Source organism: Ammospiza caudacuta, chromosome 17 (assembly GCF_027887145.1).
Source record: "Ammospiza caudacuta isolate bAmmCau1 chromosome 17, bAmmCau1.pri, whole genome shotgun sequence".
Lineage (NCBI taxonomy): Eukaryota > Metazoa > Chordata > Aves > Passeriformes > Passerellidae > Ammospiza > Ammospiza caudacuta.
In genome coordinates, this window is record NC_080609.1 from 4,814,668 (window position 1) to 4,840,800 (window position 26,133).

The following is a 26,133-nucleotide window of genomic DNA, read 5'->3' on the forward strand; positions in this document are numbered from 1 at the left end:
ACATGCCTATAATTTAAAGCTTGCCTCCTCGTTATCACCTGATAACTGCTTTGCATTTCCATCTCGATGCTTGAAACAAGTCCCTACTATTACCCCACAGGAGGCAGCACATCTGTCTGATCCTCACACTCCCGTCTGTAATTGATACCAGTTACATGTTGGAGTAAGTCCCAGGGGCATTAATTTATTGTAGCTGAAGGTCGAGCAGCACAAAAACGTTTGATCACTACAGACCTAATACCTAAGGTATTGAGAAGGACAAGGCAGTGTTCTGACAGCTCTCGATGTTTATTTTTCGCCCCAAAACTTTCTCGTCAATAACTGCTGTCAGCCTCATTTAACAGTAATCCATGCCTTTAGGAACGCTGCGATGCTCTTCTCTTTAGGTGAGCATTACAATTCTTGCAAGATTTGCCTTCCCTTGGGCACAGGGAAGGCAGCAAGGCAGAGATGGCTGGGGATCGCCAAGGGCACCGTTTTAATCAGCAATTGCCGCTTTGGTGCGTGTGTTCGGGCTGGGGGGAGAGCACAGCTCTTCGGGACGAGCCCTGGGGATGCAAAGTTGCGGCCGCGCCGCCGGTGCTGCCCCGGCAAGGTTCGGGATCGGGGGAGCGCCCGGCGGCGGGCATCTCTGCCCGGAGCCGAGCCCGGAGCAATGCCCGGAGCCGAGCCCGGAGGTGCGGGCGGGCCCCACTCGGCCCCGCGGGTTCCCGGGCGCCGCCGCGCGGCCGCCGGTGCCGGGCGGGGCCGCCTCCGGAGCCGGGAGCCCCCCGCTCCCCCCGGGCCCGCTCCCCCCGGCCGCCCCGCATCCCTCATCCCGCATCCCGCCCCCGCTGCCGCCGCCTCCCCCGGAGCGCCGCTGGGGCTCCCCCGCCGCTCTCCCGCTCCCCGCCCCAGCCCGCCCCGCCGGGCTTGAAGGTCACCTCCGCCCGCCGCCGCCGCCGAGCCACTTTCCGCGCCGGCTGGCGAGCGGCAGCGCCTCCGCCCCGCGGAGCTCCGTGTCCGGCCGGTGCGGGGCTCCCGGGCGGAGCGCAGCGGAGCCGCCTCTCGGGCCCTGCTCTCCCCCCGCCACCGCCGCGGCGGGGCCGCCCCCGGGGTCTCGCCGAGGTCGCGGTCGGGCCGGGCGGGGGCCCCGCTGCTGCCGGAGCGCGGCGAGCCCGGGGGGAGCCGGGCGGCGGCGGGGGGCGCGGCATGCGGCGGTGAGCGAGAGAGCGAGGGCGGCGGCGCTGCCCGCGGGAAGGGGCTGCGGCGGCGGCGGGAGCCGCGTCCCGCTGCCACCTGCCTGCCGGGGCCGCCGCGACCCTTCGCCTCCGCTCGCCTCTTTATGGTGAGTTTGGGCCGCGGGAGCGGGGGGCAGCGGGGCCGGGGGGCGCGGAGCATCCCGGCAGGTGCGCGGGGCTGCCCGGCAGGTGCGCGGGGCTGCCCGGCAGGTGCGCGGTGCATCCCGGTGGGTGAATGGAGCATCCCGGCAGGTGCGCGGTGCCCCCGACCCGCGGAGCATCCCGGCAGGTGCGCGGGGCTGCCCGGCAGGTGAATGGAGCATCCCGGCAGGTGCGCGGAGCTGCGGAGCCGGGGGGCGCGGAGCATCCCGGCAGGTGCGCGGTGCCCCCGATCCGCGGAGCATCCCGGCAGGTGCGCGGTGCACCTGACCCGCGGAGCATCCCGGCAGGTGCGCGGTGCTGCCTGGCAGGTGAATGGAGCCTCCCGGCAGGTGCGCGGAGCTGCGGCCGCCCCGCTCTGCCCCGCGGCCGCAAAGTTGCCGGGGCAGCCCGGGCGGAGGGAGGGAGGGCAGGGATGCGCACCCGCGGAGCGCCCGCGGCCGGGATGCTCTCGGGGAGCTCCGGCGCTGGAGCAGAAGGATGCCCGCGGGTCGGGGACACCGCGCCGGCTCCGCTGCCGCCCGCGAAGCGCCGCGGGGAGAAGCGCGGCACGGGAGGTGGCTCCCAAAGGCAGGCAACGGCGAGGAACACGGGCGCTCGGGGCTCTGCCGAGCTGCTCGTTCAAAGAGTGCAGATATTGAACTGCTGGGAAACTACCTGCCTGTAAGTCCTCGGTATTTGCTGATTTTATTGGCGATTCATCAGACCGCTTTTCTCCTGCATGCCTCTGTCAGGGAAAGAAAGTGTCGGTGTTAATAGCTGTTCGGTGCGGGTGCAGTGACACTGTGCGAATGTCCAGGCAGCTCTTTGGGGATGCCGCTCCTCGGCAGGGCAGGGCTGTGCCCTGGGAGAGGGGTCTGAGATGTGACAGTGGCACACGCCGTGCATTTCCAAATTCTGTGATGGGGCTGTTGGACACGGAGCTGCCAACTTAACATGATTCGCACAGATGGTGAAACGAATGTGGTCTGAAGTTTGACTGGAGTGATTCACATCAGCGAAGTGTGAAAGATCTTGTCCAAATCCGCAGCTTTTGTTTATCTACTCTGTGAATTGCAAATGTGCTATAGTATGTCACGTTCTGAAGTAAGTTTAGTGCTGACTGTTTTTAAATAAAATTCAGCTTATTTAAGGCGAGATGAAGCATAAAACACAGCAGACGCTGCTGGTGGCGTCCCAAGAATGTCAAGTACCTTGTTTCACTTCTCCAGACTCGATGATACTTAAGAGAGGAAAGATACTGTGTGTTTCATTTGTCATTGGGAAGTGTGAAAACAGTTGTATGCATGGGCTGTAAAAGTAGAAGCAAGGTTTTGTCACTCTGTGGTAGAGATTGATGATGGTGGATGAATTGCAGTCTAAAACAGAGCTAGCCCTCATAGTCAAATAATTAAGTTTTAGAAATCAGTCATAGCTGCTTGAGGAGTTATATGTGGGGAAGAAGTGGGGCTGTGTGAATTTTCAATATGTATGTCAACAGATCATTTAGTTTTCAGGAAAGTGGTTGATATCACGTGCTGCTGTTATCAGGATTGTAGTAGTGATTTAGAGCAGATATTCGATTTTTATTTACTTTTACTGGAACGTTTTACATTACTGGGTTTTGAGGAAGCTATTTTTATGTATGAATTCAGATTATAGTCGAGATCTACTTGCTATCTTATGCAGACTTTAAAGGCTTGGCTTCCCAAGTCTCATTTACAGTTTATTCTTCTGGTAAATACATTAGACAAAGGATCCAGCATTTGCTGAAATGAAATCTGTATTTCTAATGTCAAGACTATATTTCTTTTTTCTATTAGTACTTAGCCGAGTATCAGTAATAGAGCTGACAAATGCAATGAATAAAATTCCCAGTATGTTGATGATTTTTGTAGTTCTTGTAATTGAAGTACTTGGTGTCCTTGACGTGACGAGGGTGCTGCTCTGGCTTTCATGAAAGGCTGCCCTTTACCGACAGAAATACTGTCAGGAGTCAGGTGTGGAGGAACAGAGTGTGGTGGTGAGTCCCTGTGCGCAGTGTGCTCCCTTTCCAGCCCAGGATGCACATGCAGCACTGCCAGGTGCAGTTCCCAGCCCTGAGAGTCATTCCAGGGATGCCCGCACGCTGCGTGCGTGATCCCATCTGGCTGCTGCTGCTGCCGCACACGAGGGCAGTGCTATGTCCTGAGGCCGTGGCTGCCAGCCTGCTGGGTTTGAAGCGTCTCCTCGCTCCCTGCTCAAAGCCCCCTTGAAGTTAAACATGAGCAGCAAGGCCAGGAGGGACTCAGGCACTCCTGTCAGTGTCTGTGTTCCTGCCCAAGGCAGGATCAGCTCGTACCTGTGTCATCTCTGATGGCATCCTTCCTGTGCTTTTTGTCTTCCCATTCTTCTCTTACTTTTCTTCCTGCTTTTGCTGTCTTTTCCATGAGTTTTTCTTTCTTCTTGGTAATGCTCTTACCTATTATTTTCTAAAGAATCTTATCTTCTTCCCTGCAAACCCTTCCTCTGGTATGGCAGTCAGTCTCTTGCAGTATTTTTTCCTTGTTGCTTTGTGGGAGATCTACTGCTTCTTTGCTAGCCCTGTATAATATGCTGGATTTACCAGGTTTCTGCCTAGTCTTTAGGAGAAATGTAATGGAAATAGTACTTTGTGCGGACGGGTAAGGTGCTTTGTTCAGGACCAAAGAGCTGCTCAGTATCTGCTGGCACTGGGGGAGGTTGAGCTGCTTGGAAATAGAGGAGAGACCAATGGCTGAGTTAAAAAATCCACCATTGCTAGTTTTTCACCTTGTAGTTTGAACTGGCATGATCTGATTTTTGAATCTACCTAGAAGCATTATATACCCTAAAGGGTAGAGCTCTTAAGTGCTGGCCACAAGAAAAAATATAATTTACAGCTATTGAAGGTATGGCTGCCTTAAGCATATTGTTGTCTGCAGGGTGTACTCGTCTGAAAAAGATGAATCTGATGTAATTAAGAATAACATCATAGTACAGCCTGGGAGAATGTATAGTAGCTGAAAAATGTGTTTGTTTTATGCATGTCAGAACTCCCTCTACTTAATTGTTGGATCTTTACTCCTTCCCATTTCATGTGTGAGATGGGGATCCTCTTATCTCACACAGCCTTGTAAATGTAGAGTGTGAACAAAACTGAAGTTAGGGAGCAGGAAAACGGACAGGGCTTAAAAGAGTGGCAAACAGAACATTTATGAGGGGTCCTGACTGTTTCTGGTCTTGATAGGGTGAAATCACAAATATCTGTAGCAGAACTTCTGATGACTCCATTGAGCAAAACTGGAGCTGTACTATTTCCTGAGGGCAGAAATCTCCTCTCTCTGAGGATCTTCTCCCAGGTCATTAGTGACAAGCCATTTTTAACTTTTTCTTTTGCTTTGAATTCTTTGCTTAGTTGCACTTTCTTATGAGTAGTTTTGTTCTTTTATTTAAATAATTGAATTTTCCAGTGCCCATGATTATTTTGTAGTGCAAGTGCTCATTCTGGGGAGTGTAATGCCATCTCTGACACTTTATGTTGTGCATTCTTGCAGAAGTTATCAGTAGATTGTGATTGCATCACCTATTCTGAATGTCTGCTTTAAAGATTAAAAGCTGCTTATGAAACTCTCAGTATTTATAACACTTTCCCTTCATAACTAGTATTTTGCTAAAACTTACTGTTCCAGAAATGACAACTTCTTGCAAATTCGATAATTTTATTTGTGTCCTTCAATTTGATGCAATAAATATTGTATTCAAACTGAAAGAAGCTGGAAAATCCCTTTTGGGATGCTGCAGTTTGTGTAATTCTGTAGAGCAGGAAAGGGAGGAAGGGTGGTTGTGTTGGATTACCAGGATGGGTCACAGCTGGCCAGCAAGGAGCATCAAGGGCCAAAAATAGGCTGGAATACTATTTTCTGTAAAGTAGGTGTAGTTTAACATCTCTATTCTTCTGCTCAAGATTTTTTGATTTTCAGACATCCAGAAGGAAGAATATTTAGGGAACATTCCAAAATCCAAGCTATTTTGTGAAGTATTGGTTTGGCTGGTTTCAAGGGGAAAGCAGCTGTTTGGTATTTTATAAGGATGAATATCTTTCAGAAGTTGGTTAAACGTCTCTAACATAAAACTGAAGCTCTGTGGCAGTTTTCTCCAAGCCAGCTAAAAACTCCTGAACATTTTGCAACTTTGGATGCAGCTCCAAAATCCCACATTCCCAACCAGCAGCTCCTGTGCTGATAGCTGAAAGGAGCACAGGAAATATGAATTTACACTGAAGATGCCTCAGGAAATGGGAATTTACACTGCCTCTGCCACTGAGTGCCCTAAAACCCAGAAAACGCCCAGGGGTGGGAAGTGCTGTGCCACAGAGTGGGAGCTGCAGGAGCAGCACAGAGCACAGTTGGTGTGAGCAGACTGAGATCCATTAAAATAATTGCTGTGCTCCAGCTGGGAAGGTGTTGAGGAGCCTGGTTAGAGCAGGGTGAGCTGAAAGCTTGGCTGTGTCAAAGGGCAAACATGCAGAACTGAATCATTGAAGATAAACAGCGCAGGGCTGGCTGCAGGGCCAGGTGCAGCTGCCTGGGACAAACACTACAAATACTCAGATTTTCTGTCTGCAGCACACTTGGCTTCAGCCCTCCAGAGCACAACCCCTGGTCAGGAAAGTTTAGGATACAGCAAGGAGAGGTCACAGTGGTAAAAAAGTGAATTTCAATGATGCAGCCTAGGATACATCCCAAGCAATTGCTGCTTTGGGCTCCTCAGTGCTAAAGCAATGGTAGTGAGAGCTGGAGCTGCACAGAATCACACCCACAGAACATTCTGGGTTGGAAAGGACCCACAAGGATCAAATCCAACTCTTAAGGGAATGGCCTGAGTGGGGAGTTAGTGCCTCTCAGCTTTCTGTGAGTTTTGTACATCTTTGATTTGAGTCTGTTGCAGTGATAGTTGGGATCCAAACTTTTCCTTTACTTTTGAGCATTTATTCATCACTGTTCCACTGCATTTTCTTCTAGAATCAAGTAAAATATGAATGTGTGCTGACCAATTTTCTTGATGAGGGCACCCATAACATCTTGCTCTCCTGGCTGCTGATTCCAAGAGTTTTGTAAAGATTTTATTGTCTCTGAGTTCAGTCTCTGTATTAGTTGTGAGCAAACATTATATGATCAAAGCAGTAAGAAGCTGGCCTGAAAATATTTTTTTTCTCTTGAGAAATTCAGGGAAACTCAGACTTGATGTAGAAATTTCCAACTCTATAAAAGTGTACTGTTTTGAAGGTGTGAGTTTTTGTGTGGGTAGGAAATTTAGGAGAATGTTTAAACGAGGAAGGGGCACCATTTCATATTAAAGTACTCATTAATAGTACTTTGATATTAATGAGTACTTTACAGTACTCTTTATAGTTGGAGCAGTTGTAGAGAAGGTGGAAGAAGCCCTGTGTACAGGTGTAAGGATGGTTTTGTTGGACAGTTGTACTTCTGTTGAAAGAGAAAAGCTTTGCTGTGTTTTAATCAGCCCCATGTTCACACGAGATCAAACACTAAATCCCTGTGTGCTGCCCTGTGGGAAAGCCCGGGGAGGTGCAGTGGCTTTCCCTGGACTTGGCTCATCCTGCAGTCTGTCCTTTGGGTGTTTTAAGGCTTTTTTCTCTTTGCTGCAGCTTGCACATGAGAGACACATGTAGAAAACAGTTCCACATGTAATGCTGTTGTCTTACAAAGCTGACAGTCTGCAGTGCACCTCAAACAGAGCCCTGGGTTTCAAAATAAAACATTGTGTAATTGTCTTGTTGTCTTGAAAAAACGTATCTTTTCCATGTCTGTTCAGTGATTAATGGCAGTCATCTCTCACAAAAGTGGTTTGGCTGGTGAATCAGCATTGCTGCTGCTCTGGATAGCCAGTTCTTGAGTTTCTGCTTTTTTCTTTTAAATATGTTTTGTTAAATAGGCCCTCAGGTGTCTGAGTTTTTCCATGTGTTGTAGAGGACTGGTAATTTAGGGTTTGAGGAGAGAGAAATTAGACCAAGTTGAATGGCACTGATCCAGGACAAAGGCTTGGTACTCTCTGTCACAGCCAATATTCTATCTTTGTCTGCTCTGTTCATTCACTGTTTGTAGTTAGCAATCATTCCTAAATTAAGGATTATGCAATATTATGGAGATATTTTGTTGAGCAAATGATTTTTGACTGTCAATAAAGAACCTGTAAACAGTGCCTGTATGAAATTGTAGAATACAGTATTATACCCTGCTTTCAGAATAATCTTTTTGTCTTCAAATGGATGTAATTCTGTAACATTTCCCTTGATTCAGCACAGCCTGTGTGGTTTCTGACCATAGAGCAGAGCTTTGCTCTGGGAAAAGACATTGAAGCATCAGCTTCAAGTCATGCTTCTGGGTGGTTCTCTCTGATCAGCATCTCAGGAAATAATATGAAATACTCTCTGCTGTTACAATGAATCTCTACAGTGTGGCTCCAGGATTAAGAAAAATAATAAAATAGTGTCACTCCACTGCAGGCAGTGCACTGTGTCTGTAAGTAGTTACCTAAATGTCCTTTCCTGCAGCATGGAAGATAAGCTGCCTAAAATGTCATCTACCACATGGTGATCCCCATTTTGAGCTGCAACAATAAAAATGCTAAGGAAGTCCCAGAGTGCAGTTTGAATTGAGCCACACAGAGTGACCCAGCAGGAAGGTGAATGGATCTAGATATCCTCCTGATCTTTCTGTGATATTAGACCCTCCTCCCACTCCTTAATTTAGGACACTCTCCAAATGGCTCCCTCCTTTCCTGGTGCCCTGCTCTGGTTGCCATCGAGATGCTGTGCTGGCCTGCACAGGGCACCCAGCAGGTTTGCTCTGGCCATTACCAGTGCTGGGCTCCTGCCAAACCCCCAAACTGGCCATATTGCATCTTTCACACACTTGCTTTCCTGTTAATGTCCTCAGCTTCAAACCTGATTAATCCATTCTTATTGTTTTCCAGTCCCCAGTATTACCTGGGAGTTTTTCATGCGCGTTTTTGTCTCATTATTTCTGTTTTAGAGCGCTGCTTTCACTTTGTTTTGGTGCTGAATCTCTGGCTGTAGCTGTTTATTAAGGATCTATGGCACTCTGGAATAATCAGCCCTACAGCCCAGTTGTCAGGTGGGGCAGGGTGGGATTTACCTGTGCCCTGGTGCATGGAGCTCTCTGGGTACAGGGCACAGCCAGATCCTCCTGCACAAGCCTTATTCTAAAATCACATCTTCTTTGATGTTGAAGCTGTTTTTTGCTCCTCCCACAGTAAAAAGCCTCCAAATCAGTCAGTTTTGGTGCTGGTATGATCTTCCATCCTCACTCTGGAGCTGCCATATCCAGTGAGCCATCTGATTAATCACTTCTTCTCTGCACACATTGCTCCAAACAGGCAGAATGATGCAGTCAAGGAGTTTGGCCCCTCCAAGCACTGTGGGCAGTGTTTTGCTTCCAGCAACTACCATTTCTCTGCAGGAGGGTTTGTAATCAACTTTTGATGGTAACACTCCTTACATGTTTTTGCCTTTTAATGTGGTTTAGTCAGAGGTTTTCCCCTTTCTGTTGTTTCAGTGCTCATGGTTGTGATCCTGCTTTTGAATGGACTCAAATTGCTGCTTCAGTTCAGCCAGAGAGCTGCCTTCTTTAAAATGTGTGTGTGTGTGTGTCAGAACCTGAGTGGATTTTAAAAAGGACTCAAGTGTCCCTTAAAATCTCATTATATACAAACTTGGCTTAGGTGGGAACCTGTTGCCCTGATTTTTTAAGTTTTTCTAACTAAGCCTTCTGATGTTTCCATTCTTGTAATGAACTCTCTCACACACTTAATTTAAATAATTTATTGGTTTGCATTCTTTTATGGAAGAGGAGAAATGTGATGGACTGTTGGTTTGTCCAGTGTCATTGGAGAGGTGGCACTGTCACCCTCCAATCCACTGTCACTTCTGGAAATCTATAAATGTAGGAGTCAGAATTAAACTTCTTTTTGCCTTGGAAAATCCAGTGTCCACATCTTTCTGTTTCATGTCCTAGAGTGATAGGAACCTAAATACTTAATTGTGTTCTAAATATGAGGTGCTTTTCTGCTCTAATGAATCCAGAGTGTGTCACAAGTTTTGATGCTGTGGTGTAAAGGGGTCTGCAGGACAGTAAAGGACACTGAGGCACATTCCCATCTCAGGTAAAAACCCTGTCTGGAATGAAAAGAAGTAATCCAAAACCTTTAAAACTCAAGCAGTACAAAAAAATACAACAGCACAGTAAATACATGTAGGTAAAAATCAAGTCTCTGCAAGTTAATGGTTCCCAGCATCTCTGTTCCAATCAGCACCGTTACCTGGGCTTGAGCTGCAAATTTGTTTTCAAGTGGTGACCACGGAGCTGTGATGGCCCTGTCAGGGTCTGTCACAGCTCAGCTTGTGGCTGATTGACACGGGCTGACAGCCTGGGGGCTGTGTGGCAGTGTTAACAACTGTTGTGCTTTGGGGGGAGTTGTGTTGATGAATAAAACAATAACTCTTAATATCAGTGTGCCTTTATCAACATGCCTTAAACCATGCAATTTTTAATTGATATATCTGGTAGCCACTGTGATGCTTTGCTGTGTTACAGCCTCACAAGCAGGCAAAGCAAAGGAAAATTAGGAAGCTTCCCTTGATATTAAAAGTAACCTAGACTTTTCCTCTCTTTCAATATTTGCACTGTTACAAAGCAGTAGGCTAAAATATGAATCCAAATTTCTAATGGAAGTATTTCTAGCAGATAGGAAATCTTAAAATTGTAAAAATTGTTTCCCAAATGAAGCCACTAAATATTTTGTCACTGACTGTGCAAGAAGCAAAAAAGATTGGACACTAATTTCTGTGTCAAAAATTATTGAAGCTTTTTCAGGGTGAAGCTATCTTAATCAAGAATCATTAAGGTACAAATTAGATTGAATAAAGTTTTCTCTCATCTTTGGAATAGTTCTCAAATGAACTATTCCATGGTACATGACCATACTGTTCACAAGGAAGTAATAAATGCAAGTGAGGTAGAAATGGAGAGTGAGAAAGGTGATTAGCTCTTCCTGCCTGCAGATTTCAGACTTTTGGCTGCCAAAATCAAGCTGTAGTCATCATGTGTGCCCTGCTCTGAGAGATTCTCACTTTGCCAATAAAGGAATGCTCTATTAGTTGCATAAATGGGCACATCTTTATTAGCTGAGGGAAATTTTAGGTGGTGAATTGGCTGCTTTGTTGCTGTCCCTGTGTTTGAATCAAAGCTGTCCTATCTGCAGATCTCAGTATTGTTTTAAGGACCTCACCCTCAGCCAGTGTTTCCACGACTCCTGAGCTGTGTTGTATTAGTATCTTATGCATTTATTACTTAAAATGCCACATATTTTAATCTAGTACTTCTTCTTTGAAGGTCTCCAAAGCGAGCCCCAAAATCTCTACAGACCTTCTGTCATGTAAATCAGCAGGAAATGATCTTGATCATAATGGGGAGGAGGAACACTTCTGATGTCCTGGCATCATGTACCATTTGTGCTTCTCCTCTTACCTCCCTCATCAGTTTTGCCTGTCCACATCAGGGCAGCTCACAGTGGAGCCTGCACCTTTGAGGGTCATTGTGAGGCCTCTGAATTGATTAGAGGGGAACTGGTCTTTTTAAAATTGTTATTATTATTTTTTAATTCTGGTATTTGTACAATGGCTGAGTGGGGCAAACAGGGATCCTGTTTTCAAAACTGCCTTCGGGGATCTCCTAAAGATGTATTTTTCCTCTCACTCTGCTGGAAGGCTGCCTCTTGTCATCTGTGAATTTGAAGACTCTGGAATCACCTTTTAAAGTGTAGGAGACTTCTGGGGTAATAACAAATTCCCCTTCCTTTTATTTTTTTCCCTCAGCATTTTCTCTGCTGATGTTTAATATATAAGAAGTTTAAATAATTGAATAAACTGTCTCAAATGAGGAAATGGAAAGGGAGTTCCAGATGAATGTTGTAGCACAGTGCTGTTGCTGCTGGGCACTGGGGTGTGGGTGGTCCTGCCTGGCACCACGCTGGAAGAGCAGCCAATGGGAGGGTGATGCTCTCAGTAGAATACATGAGTGCTCAAATAATGCATTCAAAAGGTGAATTTGTGGTTTCCGTTTACCTTTTCACAACTCTGAAATGAGCCTAGCTAATGAGCTGATAAAAGGAATTGACCTTGCAGCTGATAGCTGATGTGGAAATACAGAGATATTGAGGAAGGTGTTTATGATCTGCACTCAGCACAGCTTGGCAACTGTTATTATTTGATGATTTGCATCATTGTTTCCAATACCAAATGTATGCCTCAGTAACTAAATGCAACACATCTGAGTTGCTGACACTGTGAATTATGATTTTGAATTCCTTCTAGTTTGTGTTTAAATTGTCATCCATAACTTTGTGTTACAGCGCACACGAGGGAGGAAATGCTAAGCTGGGATTCCTACAGCAAGCATTAAATGAATTTATCACACCCTTTTCAAATGACAAACTTAGAAGTGCATGAAGATTTACAGAATGTTCCCTATTCACAAGCATTGCAGGTTAGAGCTGCATGCATTAGCTGGGATGTCTGACTTTTGCAGGCTGTAGGTTTGGAAGATGTTCAGTCTTTAGGACTCTGTTGTGGTTATCAAAATGCCTGTGTTGATTGTGGTGAATGATAAGAGATAATTGATCTCCTCTGCTGTGTTTGGGTATCACCCTGGATAGGTGTGCTAGGTGATTTGTGTGTTATCTTTAGGTGTCTGTGCTGCTAAAATAAAATAAAATCTGGTCTTCTAATTGGCTGATCATTCCTGGCAAACAATACTTGCCATGATCACCCTGGCCTGAGTGACAGCTCCAGTTACAGTTTTGGATAGTAAATTGGAAGTTCTGGTCTTTTGTTGGAAAGAAATGAGGAAAATCATTATTTGAATGTAAATTTTGTGCCCTATCACTGGGTGTTTTCATACAAATTAGGCAAAAGTAATTTCCTGTGATCCTTTAGAAGTCAAAGATGGAAGAGAAGTATATTTGTGTGAATTGCTTAGCCACAGAATGTCACACACACTTTAACATTTGCAAGTACAGAATAACTGGTTTCATTTGTATATCCAGAGACAGACAATGTTAATGCAGCCCATTAGATAGGGGAAAACCTGCTGAGGACATAAAATCCTAATCTTGAGAGAAATTCATTTGGAGAAGCCAGCAGATGTCAGTGTGTTCTTGTCATACAGCCCTTTTGTTTTACACAATAATTTCCCTGGAATGAAATATTATAGAAATAGTAAGTGATGTAACACCATGGCAATACAGGCCTGTTTGGTTTAAATAGTTTCCTGAAAAGGGATTTATTTCTGGGCAAGGCTGGCTTGACATCCATGTACACACCAGCTTTCCCTGTGTGTAACTCCTCCTCAGACTGTGTACAGTAAAATGCTTTGCCAAATGAGGATGTCATGGATAGTATTGCACCTTAGCTTCTAATTGAGATTTTTGTTTCTTGTGTAGGTTTCCTTCCTGTATTGTGAGGCATTTTGAGAATGCTGGCACACTCCCTCCTGTTTGCACAGCCAGGGTGTGTGTTTGAACTCTGATGTGTCTAATCAAATCTGTCTCTCTCATTTGGAGATTATTTTGCCACTGTTTATACACGGTAATAAAAACCAGATGAGCTGTTCCTTGTCTTCCTTGCATTTCAAAAATCAATAGCATGATGACATTGTGGAGGAGACTCTCCCTGAAATGCAAACTGCTGGCACAGAGCGTGCAGGATGCAGGATTCCTTGTCGGGGAGGAATGGCTGACCATGCTGACCCCAGTTTTTAAAGCAGGGAGTGTGGCAGGGTGCCAGGCTGCCCTGGGCCGGGCTGGGCAGATGGAGCTTTGCTCAGGTGTGCAGGAGCAGATGGAGCTGTGGCCAGGAGCAGCAGGCACAGCCTGGTGCCAGGGAACCCAGGCCTGAGCCAGCTCCATGGGCAGCTCAGGGAACCCCCTGAGACCCCCTGAACGTGGCTCCTGTGTCCCAGGCTCTGCCAGCACCGTCCTCACCCAGGGGTGGACGTGCCACAGCTCCACTGGGACACCTGGGGCCCTGCTGCCATCAGCTCCAGCCCCACTCTGGTCTCTGTGGCCCCTGTCCAGCCCTGTCCCCCCAGTGCTGATCACCTGCAGCACCCAGTGCGCTCACCAGGAACCCTGGCTGAAGAGAAAAGGCTCTTTCCTTCAGCTTTTCTTGAGCTGATGTAAATTTGTTCTTCTGGTGTGTGTGTTGGGGAGTTTTTTCTCTTCAGAATGGAACAGGAGTGCTGAGAGATGTTGCCTGAGTGTCATCACCATCATTACATGAAGTCTCAACAGACAACAGGAAGATGGAAGATCCCAACTTTCTCAAAATCTTCCTTTACTATTTCCCACAATGTGTTCTTATTTTTTTGTATATTCACAGTCATAAAATAGCCTAGCTTCACTTCAAGGTTTCTAATTATATTTCCAAGGAGAAATTTACTTTATCAATTTGTTCTTCTGGGCTGTGTGTTGGGGAGTTTTTTCTCTTCAGAATGGAACAGGAGTGCTGGGAGATGTTCCCTGAGTGGCATCACCATCATTACATGATGTCTCAACAGACAACAGGAAGATGGAAGATCCCAACTTTCTGAAAATCCTCTTACCTTTACTATTTCCCACTATTTCCTATGTTCTTCTTTTTTTTTGTATATTCACAGTTATAAAATAGGGTAGCTTCACTTCAGGTTTTTAATTACATTTCAAAGGAGGAATTTACTTTATGAATTTGTTCTTCTGGTGTGTGTGTTGGGGAGTTCTTTCTCGTCATGAATGGATCAGGACTGCTGGGAGATGTTCCCTGAGTGGCATCAGCATCATTACATGATGTCTCAATGGACAACAGGAAGATGAAAGATCCCAACTTTCTGAAAACCTTCTTACCTTTACAATTTCCCATACCATGTTCTTTTTTTGTATATTCACAGTCATAAAATAGTCTAGCTTCACTTCAAGGTTTTTAATTACATTTCCAAGGAGAAATTTAATTTACATTTCTCTTTCTTCAACTCTCTCTTCAAGCTCTGTCATCTTGAAGCATTTGTTTACGTGCCAGACCTATTCTTTGTGACTTACTCCTTGCTTCTCCTCACCTCACACTGTTGGAGTGATCTTCAGATCATGCAAATGAGAATCAAGGCAGGCAAGGTAGCTAAAAAAAGATTTCTCTGGAGTACAAACCCCCCAAAGTAGAGCATTGCTCAGGTTGTAGGATGGGAAGAAGCTATTTGATTTTCCAAGATTGGTTTTGGTGCATTTGCCCTTAATGCAGTTTCTACAGCTGATGACAAACACCCCAAACTCCTGTTGGCCCTGGAGTCTCCCCCAAGCACCAAATTCCTGGGAGAGAGGCTGGGAGCAGCCTCTGGTCAGGAATTCCCAGAGAGTTTTGGCAGAGATGTTGTTCCAGGCTGGGCTGATGCCCCTGGAATGGGAAATTCCACTCTGGCTCTGAATCCTGCTCCATTTCCAGCCCTTGAAAGGCAGCATTGTCCTGTCCAGTCACCTTGCAACAGATGTTAAAAATGTTTGATTTAGTTTTTAAATGAAGGATGGACTTTTGTTAAGGAAGATGAACTAACAGGCAGCACAGTGCTGGAGAAAATTCTCCTTTTTTTTTTGTTTATTTGGGTTTTTTTGCCTGCTCTGTTAAGCTGAAGGATTTCTGCAACATTCCCTGTGCTCCTCAGCAGAATGGCTCCACTGGTTTTGGGGGAAGCAGGAAAATGTCTTTTGCTGACTGGTGTGTTTCATCTTGGGCACAGATCTGAGGTGTATTCAGTGTAGCTGCAAATAAGTCACTCTTTTAAATGGGAGATTTCAATAGTTAAACACCTGCAGGGATGTCTGTGAGCAGCTGCTGATTAAAAATAAAAAAATGCAGCGCATGACACAGTTTTCTCCTACTTGAGGTATTGTAGTGGGAAATAAAGGATGATTTCTCACATAGCTGTTTTCAAAGCCTGATCTTTTTTCAGCATTTAGGCAGTGCCATTAAGTGTTTTATCTTTGTGTGTTAGACATTTCACTGTGTTCAGTAAATTTCTCCCACTGGATTAATTTTTGAGGCTCAATCCTCATTTAGAAAAAAGAAAAAGAAAAAAGAAAAAAAAGGGGTTGGGGGTGAGTTTTATTTTGCAGAGGTGAAAGATGCTGTTTGAAGGCTACTGCACACAAGGAGCCTGTGCCCATGGAGGGCTTCCCATGAAGAGAAAAACAGGGCCAAGCTGGGCCTGAGGAGCACTGATGGTGCTCAAGGGCAGTGACCTCGTGGAGCAGTTGGAAATAAATCTGGTGGTGCTGGGGCTGCTGTTTGTTCCAGTCAGAAAAGCACTTCCAGCTTATTTCATCGCTCTCAGGGATTCCTTGGGGCAGCACCCAGGGGTACCCTGTGCAAAGGCCTGGCTGTCTCTGCCCCTGCACTCTGCAATGGTTCAATAATCAATATCCAGAGGCTGGTTGGTTCCATAATCAATATCCAGAGGCTGGTTGGATCATTAATCAATATCCAGAGGCTGGTTGGTTCCATAATCAATATCCAGAGGCTGGTTGGATCATTAATCAATATTCAGAGGCTGGTTGGGTCAATAATCAATATCCAGAGGCTGGTTGGTTCCATAATCAATATCCAGAGACTGGTTGGGTCAATAATCAATATTCAGAGGCTGGTTGGTTCCATAATCAATATTCAGAGGTTGGTTGGTTCAATAATCAATATCCAGAGGCTGGTTGGGTCAATAATCAATATTCAGAGGCTGGTTGGTTCCATAATCAATATTCAGAGGCTGGTTGGTTCAATAATCAATATTCAGAGGTTGGTTGGGTCAATAATCAATATTCAGAGGCTGGTTGGTTCCATAATCAATATCCAGAGGCTGGTTGGTTCAATAATCAATATTCAGAGGTTGGCTGGTTCCATAATCAATATTCAGAGGCTGCAGGACCCTCTCAGTTCCCAAATACAAAGATGTTCTGTCATTTTTTGCCCAACTTCTGACACTCATTTTGCCCAATTTGATAGGCATATTGGTGTGTTCTAAGTATTTTAAAAATACAGAGGTATTTTTAGCTGCTGTTGGTATTAGAATGATTTATTCTTAATGCCAGGGAAAGAAGGGTGAGAGCAAAGGCTCTTGAATATTTTAATAACATAATTTTGATCTATTGGGTGGAAGTTAGGAAGATTATATGGCTTTCTTATTTAGAATATGGCTCATCAGGGTGGAGGCTCTCCCAGGAATCACAAGAAATGCAGAATTCTGTGCAGAATATATCAGGGGACTGATATAGTAACTGATAGTAACTTGCTTAATTAAAACAAATTACTGTGAAGTTCTCTGGACTGCATTATGGAGTTGCATGTCCTCCCTGTGGGGAAAGGCAGAGGAATGATCTGGCTCTTTTATTTCATCTGTAGGTGGTATTTACCTCATTTTAGCTTGCAGTAAGGTAGAAAAATTATAAAGAAAGGCCTCATAAAATCAACCTGCTCTTCTAGAATCAGTCCCTGGTTTTGTCAGCTAACCCTTTTGCAGGGTCCCATGTGAAAGCAATCCTGCTGTGATTAAATATAATTTACCCAACATAAACCCAGAATCCAAAGAATTTATTACAAAATGTCAAATTATTTCTTTCTCAACATACGAAGTGCATATCTTAACAAATGAATAAGTAAATAAATAAAAAGAAACCCTTCCCTTTTACAGCAACCTCTAGGATCTGGAACAAGATTTGTTATGTTATTTGTGGTAATGGACCAAAAAATAGCCATGAACTTTCTTTAGGGAACAGTTAAAAAATAATATTTTCTTTTTATTTATTTACATTTTATTAATATATGCACTTCATATCTTGAGAAGGAAATAATTTGACATTTTGTAATAAGTTCTTTGGATTCTGGGTTTATGTTGTGTAAATTATATTTTACAAACTGAATGCAAGCCTGAATTTGAATCATCAGTTTTCTTGCCTATGAAACTGATACCCATTTAATGCTCCTTTCATGGTGACTTTCAGCTGAAGCTCTGAAGGGTTAGCAGCAATTTGTTTCCCCTGTCTGCAGCTGAAGTTTCCTTGAAAAGTTTCATTAACACACTATCATGGTTTAAAAATAGAAACTCAAGAGAATTACTCCAACTCAAGTAATATAATGCATCAAGAAGCTTTTCATTTTATATTATAATTATTCCAAAGCACTTCAACCTAGCCACTTTTCCATTATGAGAAGAATTCTACACCATTTTGTATCCAAAATTGCATTTCTCAGAAATTCTATGCCTGTGTGTAGATAACTTGCAGTGCTCCTATTGTCCTTGTTTCTTCTCTGCTGTGGAATTAAATCCCAATGTTTAGAAAGCTCCTAAATGAGTTTTGTTGCTTTCTGTATGCACAGAAGAGCAGAGAAGCTGCAGTGCCCTGTGGATTGGAGAGCATGATATTGGGGATTTCTTGCTCCAGTAGCTACTGTTGGGGTGCTTTTCAAGCCCTCCTTCTGTCAGAATTCTACTCAGGAAAGCTTCATTTCTCTCTGTTTTCCCTTCCCTCCAGTCCCCCAAAAGAAGAAACTCATATTTATAGTAAGCAGGCAGCTGGACGGTTCTTCAGTGTTTAGATACAAACTATATGTATAGTAACTTCACCTAAACATCTGCTGACTTTTTAAATACTAAATAAATAAACAAATAACCTTACTGCTGTGCTAATTCAGTGACACCTGTCAGTTTCTCTGGAAACTGGATCCCAAGGAATTCTCAGTCAGCTGCTTAAACTGAATGGAAACTCAGCTTTGAAAATCCAATTTGCCTGCTGCCTTGACACTTACAAATGTCTACTATTTATTTTGGGCAGCAAATTATTAATTTGCTTCTGGGCATGTCTTTTGCTTGTTTGGGGATAGTTCTGTGAGGGTTTTTTTTTTTTTTTTTTTTTTTTGTTTGTGTTTTTAATGTGTGTGTTTACATAGAGTGTGGACTGAACAGGATCAGGGACTGGCAGGGGCAGAAAGGGACCTCTGGATGTGCTGTGGTGCCACCAGAGCTGGGCAGGGACACCCAGAGCTGGCTGCCCAGGTGGCTTTTGGGTGTGTCCAAGGTGGAGCCATCCCAGCTGGAACATCCCCAGGTGGCTGCCAGGGCTCAGCACCCTCCAGGTGTTCTGGGGGAACTTCCTGGCTGCCACTGTGTGCTCGCTGCTCTGCTGCTGTCCCAGCACCACTGGAACAGCCTGTGCTGCTTTTACCCCACTTTCAGATATTTGTACACATTGATGAGGCTCCCCCTGGCCTTCTCCAGCAGCCCCAGCTCTCTCAGCCTTTCCTCACCTGAGGGGTGTTCCAGAACCTTCAGCAGCTTATCCAGATGGCTGAGGACATGGTGGGGCAGAATGAATGGGTGCTGGGGAATCCACCTGCATGTGGGACAGGCAGGAGGGTGTTTAACTGGAGTGAGCCCTGTCACTGGGAACTGAGGCACAGCCTCACCCAGAGCTCCCTGGGGCTCTGAAGTTCATGGCTCTGAAGCCACTCCAGAAGTTGGCACCTGTTGCAGACATCTTTTTATGAAAAATGCTTTCCTTAGGATTTTTCCTCCTGAGAAGCTGAGAGGCCTCAGGAACAAAATGGAAACATTGATTATCTGCTGCTGTGGAATGCAACAGGTGCATCTGTGATTGGTCTCATAGAGTTGTTTATAATTAATGGCCAATCACAGCCCAGCTGGCTCAAGCTCTCTGTCCGAGCCACAAGCCTTTGTTATCATTCTTTTCTATTCTTAGCTTCGCTAGCCTTCTGGTGAAACCTTTTCTTCTGTTGTTTTAGCATAGGTTTAATGTAATATATATCATAAAATAATAAATCAGCCTTCTGAAACATGGAGTCAGATCCTCATCTCTTCCCTCATCCTGGGGCCCCTGTGAACACCGTCACAGGCACCTTGCTTGTTCATCTCCTCTCCACATCCATCCCTTCAGCCTCACCCCGGCTGCAGGTCTGGGAGGGAGCTCAGCAGCATTCCCTGATTTCCTTCTGCACCTCTGTGAAACACTCAGGTGGGCAGGTGCGGCAAAGCCATCACTGCAAAGTCACACAGATATTTCCTGGAACAGCATTCCTTCTCCATTAGCTGCTTATCCAGATGGCTGAGGACATGGTGGGGCAGAATTAATGGGAGTTGGGGAATCCACCTCCATGTGGGACAGGCTGGCAGGCAGTCAGAGAGCCCTGAGAAAGGTTGTGGCTGAAGGACACCACTGTTGGGAGCACAGATGAAGATATATTCCTGATCTCAAGGAGGAAACACAGAGGGAGCATTACTGCATGCAATGATTAGATGACTGACTAATGAGCCTTGAGGGGCAAGGAAATTGGCTACAAAAGCAATTAAATAAGCACCTGACATTCCAGTGTACTCTGTATAAACACTGAACTTTTCCCATGTTTAGTTGGCAAAGCAAAACGAGTGCTGTTTAAGAATACAAGGCAAATTGCTGCAGGAAGAAAAAAATCTTTAAAAAATCTGTGTTAAACAGATTGTTCTTCTGAAAGTGTGTTAGTAAATGCTTTTCTCTGTCAGGAGGTGTGATAACACATTGCAGAGCTAGCCCTGTAAATCACTGTCCACAATTTTCATTAGTTATTCTGGATATTCAAGCCAATATTAAACTCCATGATCTGCATTAATCTGTCTATTGTTAGGTACCATTAGGTAATAATAGCTTTTTTTTTTCCTTTAGGGACAAATCTTCTGCATAATAATCTAAATATAAGTGACAGAAGGGTCAAATCTTGTAGGGGGATGGAATATAAGAAAATAAAGGTAGTGTAGAAAGGAATCTCACCCCTAAGGAGCTGCAGCTGGGCCAATTATCAAAGATCAGGAACGGGTCTGACTTTACCAGGCCACAGGTGTAAGCAATGAGAAGCAGATGCTATAAAAGAGTGGGGTGGCTGGGTGAGAAGGGAACTGGAGTCAGTGGCTGCTTTGGGAAGAGGAAAAGGTCAGTGCTGTGAGGAGCTGACCGTGAGAAACACCAAGGAGGTATGGAACTGTTGTGATAAGGAGACAACAGTGTGGAACCCCTGCAATAAGATTACAATAAAAATGACCTAACATAGGATAGCTCTTTGTGTGACATAACGGGGCATCTGTGAAATGCACCTGGGCAGGTGCTGGTTAGCTTGGGGTGCAGTTAGCCCAGCCATGGCCCTTTCAGAAAGGGATGTTGACCACAAAAGCAGTTAAATGCGATTTTTTCATTTTGGCAGATGGAGGTTTTGAGGTGTTTTGACTACAGTGTGAGAGGGCTCTGGCTGAGATGGAAGGAAGGTTTTTCCTTCAGGCACAGGTGGTTACACTTTTTTATGCCATTTATCATCACACAGAGCTGTGTTCACCCTATGCTGAGGGCAAGGAGTGTCACACCTTCTACAGGCAGAGGGGAATTCACCCACAGGATGGAATAGATGTGAGTATTGTGATCAGAAATCTCCTTCCAGTGTACTTTCAAATGACTTGGTCAAGTATTTCACTTGCTGCCCCACACAGTGGAAGTAGCACCTTTGGGATTCTGTTGTCAGGCAATTCAAGGTCAGCAAGAGATTTGACACACAGTCCCAATAAACCAAAAATGAACTGTTCATAATATTTTAGAGCAAACCAGATTCTCTGGTGGTGTTGCTGATCTTCAGCCAGGTGCTCAGTCAGTCTCTGGCAACCTTTCCTGTGAGGAGTTGCTGGGAGTGTCACTAATTTTGTTCTTGCTGGTAAATGTGTGCAGCTAAAGGGAGAAAGTGGTAATTTTCAAGTGTCAATTGGAGTTGTAACTATGTGTGACAAGGAGCTGTGCTGGGAGATTGAAGCAAGTGGTTTCTCCCCTCTGTAACCAACTGGAAGCAAATAAATCAGGTGGGATTTTCTTTTTCTGTAAGAGGAGTTAGAATCACCTCTTAAAAGTATTGAATAAAGTTATATTTGCTGCCAGAAAATCATGCTTGGTCTTTTAAGGCAGTCTAAAATTAATCGTGTATTTGTTTCTTAATTGCCTCATTAAATTCAGGTTCAAAAGTCCTCCTGTACTTGGAAGTCACAGTTATGCACTGCTGAACCCCATAAATGTTGTGTATGCCCTGGTTTCTTCAGAGTATAAGAATTCTGGATTTCTGAGCTGAAAGAGCTTTATTATGAAGTGACATGTCTGGCTTTAGAGACAGAGGTGGGATTGGTACATCTGAAATTAATGAATAATATATAAGGACTGATACCAGCCTTGCTTCACAAGTTGGCCTTACTGTTTAGCCTCAAGCAGAAGCAAGAAACACACACACAAAAAGAAAGGTTGTTAAGGTAGAAAGTTAAATATTTAATACCAGTGTCTGCTGTATATTTTCCTTTTGTGTATTCATGGAAATGTATTTTGGAACTGGAGGCAAATGTTATTTAAAATAGAGTAGTGGCAGAAGTGGCAGAATATTTGATTGAGGCATCAAAGTGCTAGACTTCGTAAAAGGTATGAGAGAAAATTCCTGGATTAGCCTTGAAATTTTCACTGCCATCTTCCCTTTTCTTTGGGGTATTCTGGGTCCCATTTTGGCTTTCATTTGGGATTTGTGTGTACCAACTCTTCCTTTCTTTCCTGTTTTAATGAGGTGGATGAGCAGGCAGCAGTGAGAGCTGGTTGTTTTCCCAGTAGCAGTTGTGTCTTTCAAGCCCTCCACAATGCATCCTGTCAGTGACAGCACTCAAAATGTAATACACATCCTTGTCTGCTGCCTTCTGTCATAAAAAAAAAAAGGTTTTGTGAGCCTGCTGGGTCCAGAAATAGCACTGGAATTTCTGTTTCCTGGGCTATCCAGGAGCTGGATGTTACACAAAGGAAGGTGCTTGGGGGACAGAATGGATTTTTGGCTGAAAACATCAGAAATTGTTAGAAAAATGTCAACTTGGGTGTTTTCTTCTGTTTCCCTTGAAGGTGTAGTTGGAGCATTAGGGTATGCTGAGAATTTTAAAATCTGATTTGTTGGCAATGAGTGAAGATAAACTCTTGCCCACCTGTTTGCAGCTGCACATGTTGCAGTAAATTTGTCCTGGACCCATCAATGTGTTCAAAGGTAGATGTTGTTTCAAGGCTTTTGGTATTCAGTTGAAACAAGAATTACATACAGATTCTGATATTTTGCTCCTTAAGAAAAGAAATCATTGTAGAGTATGATAATTTTCTCATTGGAAGACCTGTTTTTAAATCAGTTTGGATGTTTGTGTCTGTGCTTGCTCTCAGTTTCAGGAAGGGCTTAGTGAGCTTCCATTGGCTTGGCATTGTAGTCCGGGTCACAGGAGCCTGCTTTTCTGTCAGGTAAAGGCAACACTTTGTTTCTTCTACAGATCTAGAAAAAATTTTGTATTAGACTTTCCTTGTAAGACCTTTTAGTATGGAAAAAGCTGCTCCCAGTGGCTGGAAGGAGAAGCAATGTCCTGGTTATTGCTGTGTCTTGTTTTGGACTCAAGTCAGAAATCCACAGCCCATTCTGCAGGTGTTTTACGTGAGAGGCAGCTCAAATACACACGTGTCCACACTTTATTTCACTCTTATTCAGAGCTTAAAGACCCCTGTGTTTGCAACCTCGAGTGCTGCCAAATGTAGTTGGATAATTGCTTGTCCAAAACTCTGATTTGAGTAAGAAGAATGTGGCCTCAGATTTTGGAAAGAGAACTTCTATGGGAAGGTAAAATGATGCAGGACTTGTTCCTGTAGGGGGGTAGAATATAAGAAAATAACAACAGTGTAGAAAGCAATCTCACCCCTAAGAAGTTGCAGCTGGGCCAATTATCAAAGATCAGGAACAGGCCTGACTTTAACAGGTCACAGCTGTAAGCAGTGAGAAGTAGAGTGCTATAAAAGAGTGGGGTGGCTGGGCAATCCATTGACCATTCAGAATGGAATGATAAATTAGTAGTGTTAAAAGACTCTTTTAGATCACATAGCACTTACAGTGTAATTTGGTGAGCCTCAAAAATATGAGATCTCATTAGAAGTGTAAGAAATATGCTGCAACTTCAGTTAGCTTCCCTATTGACTTAACCTGGTGCATGTGAAGTACATTATAAAGCATTAAAATGCAATTATCACCAGCATTAACCTGGCAGTGTTGCTGATTTTGAGGCTGAGGAGGTGAGGCAGCCAGCTCAGCTGCTCCTTGGGGAACCTTTTTAGCCCTGGTTGCAGTGCCCAGGTCCTGGCAGGGGTGTGGGCTGGCTCTGCTGCAGTGTGTGCACACAGAGCAGGAGCAGGGTGTTGTGCTGGCATGGCCTGAGCAGGGTCTGTGCCAGGGGCAGGGTGAGCACAGGACTCCCCAGAGCTCTGTTTGCCCTGGAGGGCTTGGCCAGGGCAGGTGGGGCAGCCTCTGCTCCTGTAGGGTGGGATTGGCTCCAGGTGTGCTCCCCACTGCAGGTGTGAGGAGCTGGGGTGGGGCTGGGCAGGCACAGAGGTGATTCTGGAGCTGGATTTCCATGCCAGTGCTGCTGCTGTTGCTGCTCTGGAGATGTGCAGGCACAGAGGTCATTTTGGAGCTGAATTTCCATGCTGCAGGGATAATGCTGGGCAGGCACAGAGGTGATTCTGGAGCTGGATTTCCATGCCAGGGCTGCTTGGGCAGTGCAGTGTAGGCACAGATGTGATTCTGGAGCTGGATTTCCATGCCAGTGCTGCTGCTGGGGCAGTGCTGTGCAGGCACTGAGTCGATTCTGGAGCTGGATTTCCATGCCAGTGCTGCTGCTTGGGCAGGGTTGTATAGCCACAGAGGTGATTCTGGAGCTGGATTTCCATGCCAGTGCTGCTTGGGCAGTGCAGTGTAGGCACAGATGTGACTCTGGAGCTGCATTTCTGTGCCATTGCTGCAGATGGGGCAATGCTGTGCAGGCAGAGATGTCATTCTGGAGCTGAATTTCCATGCCAGTGCTGTGCTGCTCGGGAGATGCGCAGGACACAAGTTCATGTTTACATGTCGAGCTTCTCCTTCCCCTAGTACTGTGTCTGGGCAGTGCCAGCTTCTTCCTGCAGTGATTGCAGAACTGAGAGGCTGCTCCAGGGCAGAGTGTGGTGCTAAAACCCCTCACTGGGATGGGAGTGCCCTGGAGCACCAGGCTAATGCAGGGAGCACCAGGCACAGTGTGAGTATGGCAGGGACCCTCCTGCATTTCCCATTTATCCATCCTGCTCTCAGAGCCCAGCAGGGCACAGCACTGAGGGCAGCCTGGCACAGGTGCTTTGGCGTTTTTTTGGCTGTTTATTTTTGATTTCAACCTTCAGCCAGGAGTCCTAGCAGATTGCGAGCATGCTGCCATGGAGTTTACAAATCTTTGTGTAATATTTTCAAAACAAAATGTGCATTGAGGATCTTCTCATAATTTGGATACAGATGAAGTACAGCTGTGCTGTTTTATCAGGTTGTGTTTCATGTGTTGATGTATAAATTGATATTGTAAGCTTTCCAGGATTTTTGTGATTCCTGCAGGAAAAAAAAATTAGCTCCTCTCCGCCAGCCCAGTTACAGTGGAATGTGTTAGAAAGTAAATGAGATTACAAAGTGTTGTGGGCTGTGTTCTGATGCTGTTTGTTTTGGTTTAATGCATAATGTAACCGCAAGTTGATTGGTGCAGATTAACATGGGATGAATTGCCTTGTATAGAATAGATTGGTTTAGATTAATTATCTAACAAACAGAGAAATCAAAGTAAGTACTGTGTGCGTTAATACTTAAACACCAATAATATACTTTGGAAGAAGCCCCTGTAATTAGAAAATTGGGAAATATGCACTTAAATCTCTCATACTAATTCCTGTTATAGCTGTTTTCAGTACTCCTGCAAAGGAGTCAGTCTTATAAACTATCAGGAGATAGATTTGATGGTTTTTCTCTTTTAAAATATATATTTACAGGAGAGAGGTCACATTAATAAAATTTTAGGTAATTTATTACAAAGCCTGATAACTTTCTGTAGAATAAAATGTTTGTGTCCTGCAACTACAAAAGTGGAGAGCAAGTACCTTCAAATATTTTGGGGAAAATCAGCCATGAGATGACATAAATGTGTTATAGGAGGGGCATGGGCGATTCTTAGTCTCAGAACCAGGTCTCCTAGTAAAGTGCTTTTTTCTTTTGTGGTGTTCTTTCCTCACATTTGAAGTAGCTTCTGTAGTTCAAGTATATCAAAATTAAAATGTATCAGCACCATATGGCAGTTGGCTCATTGCCTAAATAATGTATATTCCATAAGTTCACTTAAGGACTGCTTTTCTCTGCTGGGGGAAAAATATCATTTTCATATTGAAAAGACTGCCCTGAGATCAGAATAATTTGATGGGTAGAATAAAAAAGACTTTGTTCTGCATTTGGTATAAAATCATAATGATTTCCCCTTGTGTTTATTGATGAAGGGCAGTTTAATTCTGGGGGGTGGTTGATTCTTTGAATTTCTGGTGTAAAGAATTGTGTGTTATACACGTTTCCCACAGTATTTATTGATTTAATAGTAAAAGCTGTGTGCTGGAGCTCCACAAAACACAGGTTTAGCTGGGAGATTCACCCTGAGCAAGAGATATTCAGAAGAGGCACATTTTCTTTTAAAGCATAAGAAATAACTGGGGAAAGTAGAACTGTGTTCTACTTTTATTTTTTTTTTTCCCTTCTACT

General features: G+C 44.7%; 1 protein-coding gene and 1 long non-coding RNA gene across 3 annotated transcripts in view; both read left to right on the forward strand.

Annotated features, from left to right (window-relative positions):
- RBFOX1 (RNA binding fox-1 homolog 1) overlaps positions 1-26,133 on the forward strand; it is a 1,162,152-nt gene that overhangs the window by 359,421 nt on the left and 776,598 nt on the right. Inside the window, exon 1 of one of the 2 annotated variants that reach the window (XM_058816194.1) lies at positions 1,243-1,327. The exons of the other annotated variant lie outside the window; for it this stretch is intronic. Coding sequence (XP_058672177.1) covers positions 1,325-1,327 — 3 coding nt within the window. The 5' untranslated portion in view covers positions 1,243-1,324. Of the gene's footprint in view, positions 1-1,242; positions 1,328-26,133 lie in introns of those variants that run through there. 2 annotated transcript variants of the gene reach the window in all.
- On the forward strand, positions 20,470-21,910 carry LOC131565353 (uncharacterized). Its single transcript, XR_009275442.1, has 3 exons — positions 20,470-20,485; positions 20,830-20,912; positions 21,504-21,910. It is a non-coding gene; the product is annotated as an uncharacterized LOC131565353 (long non-coding RNA).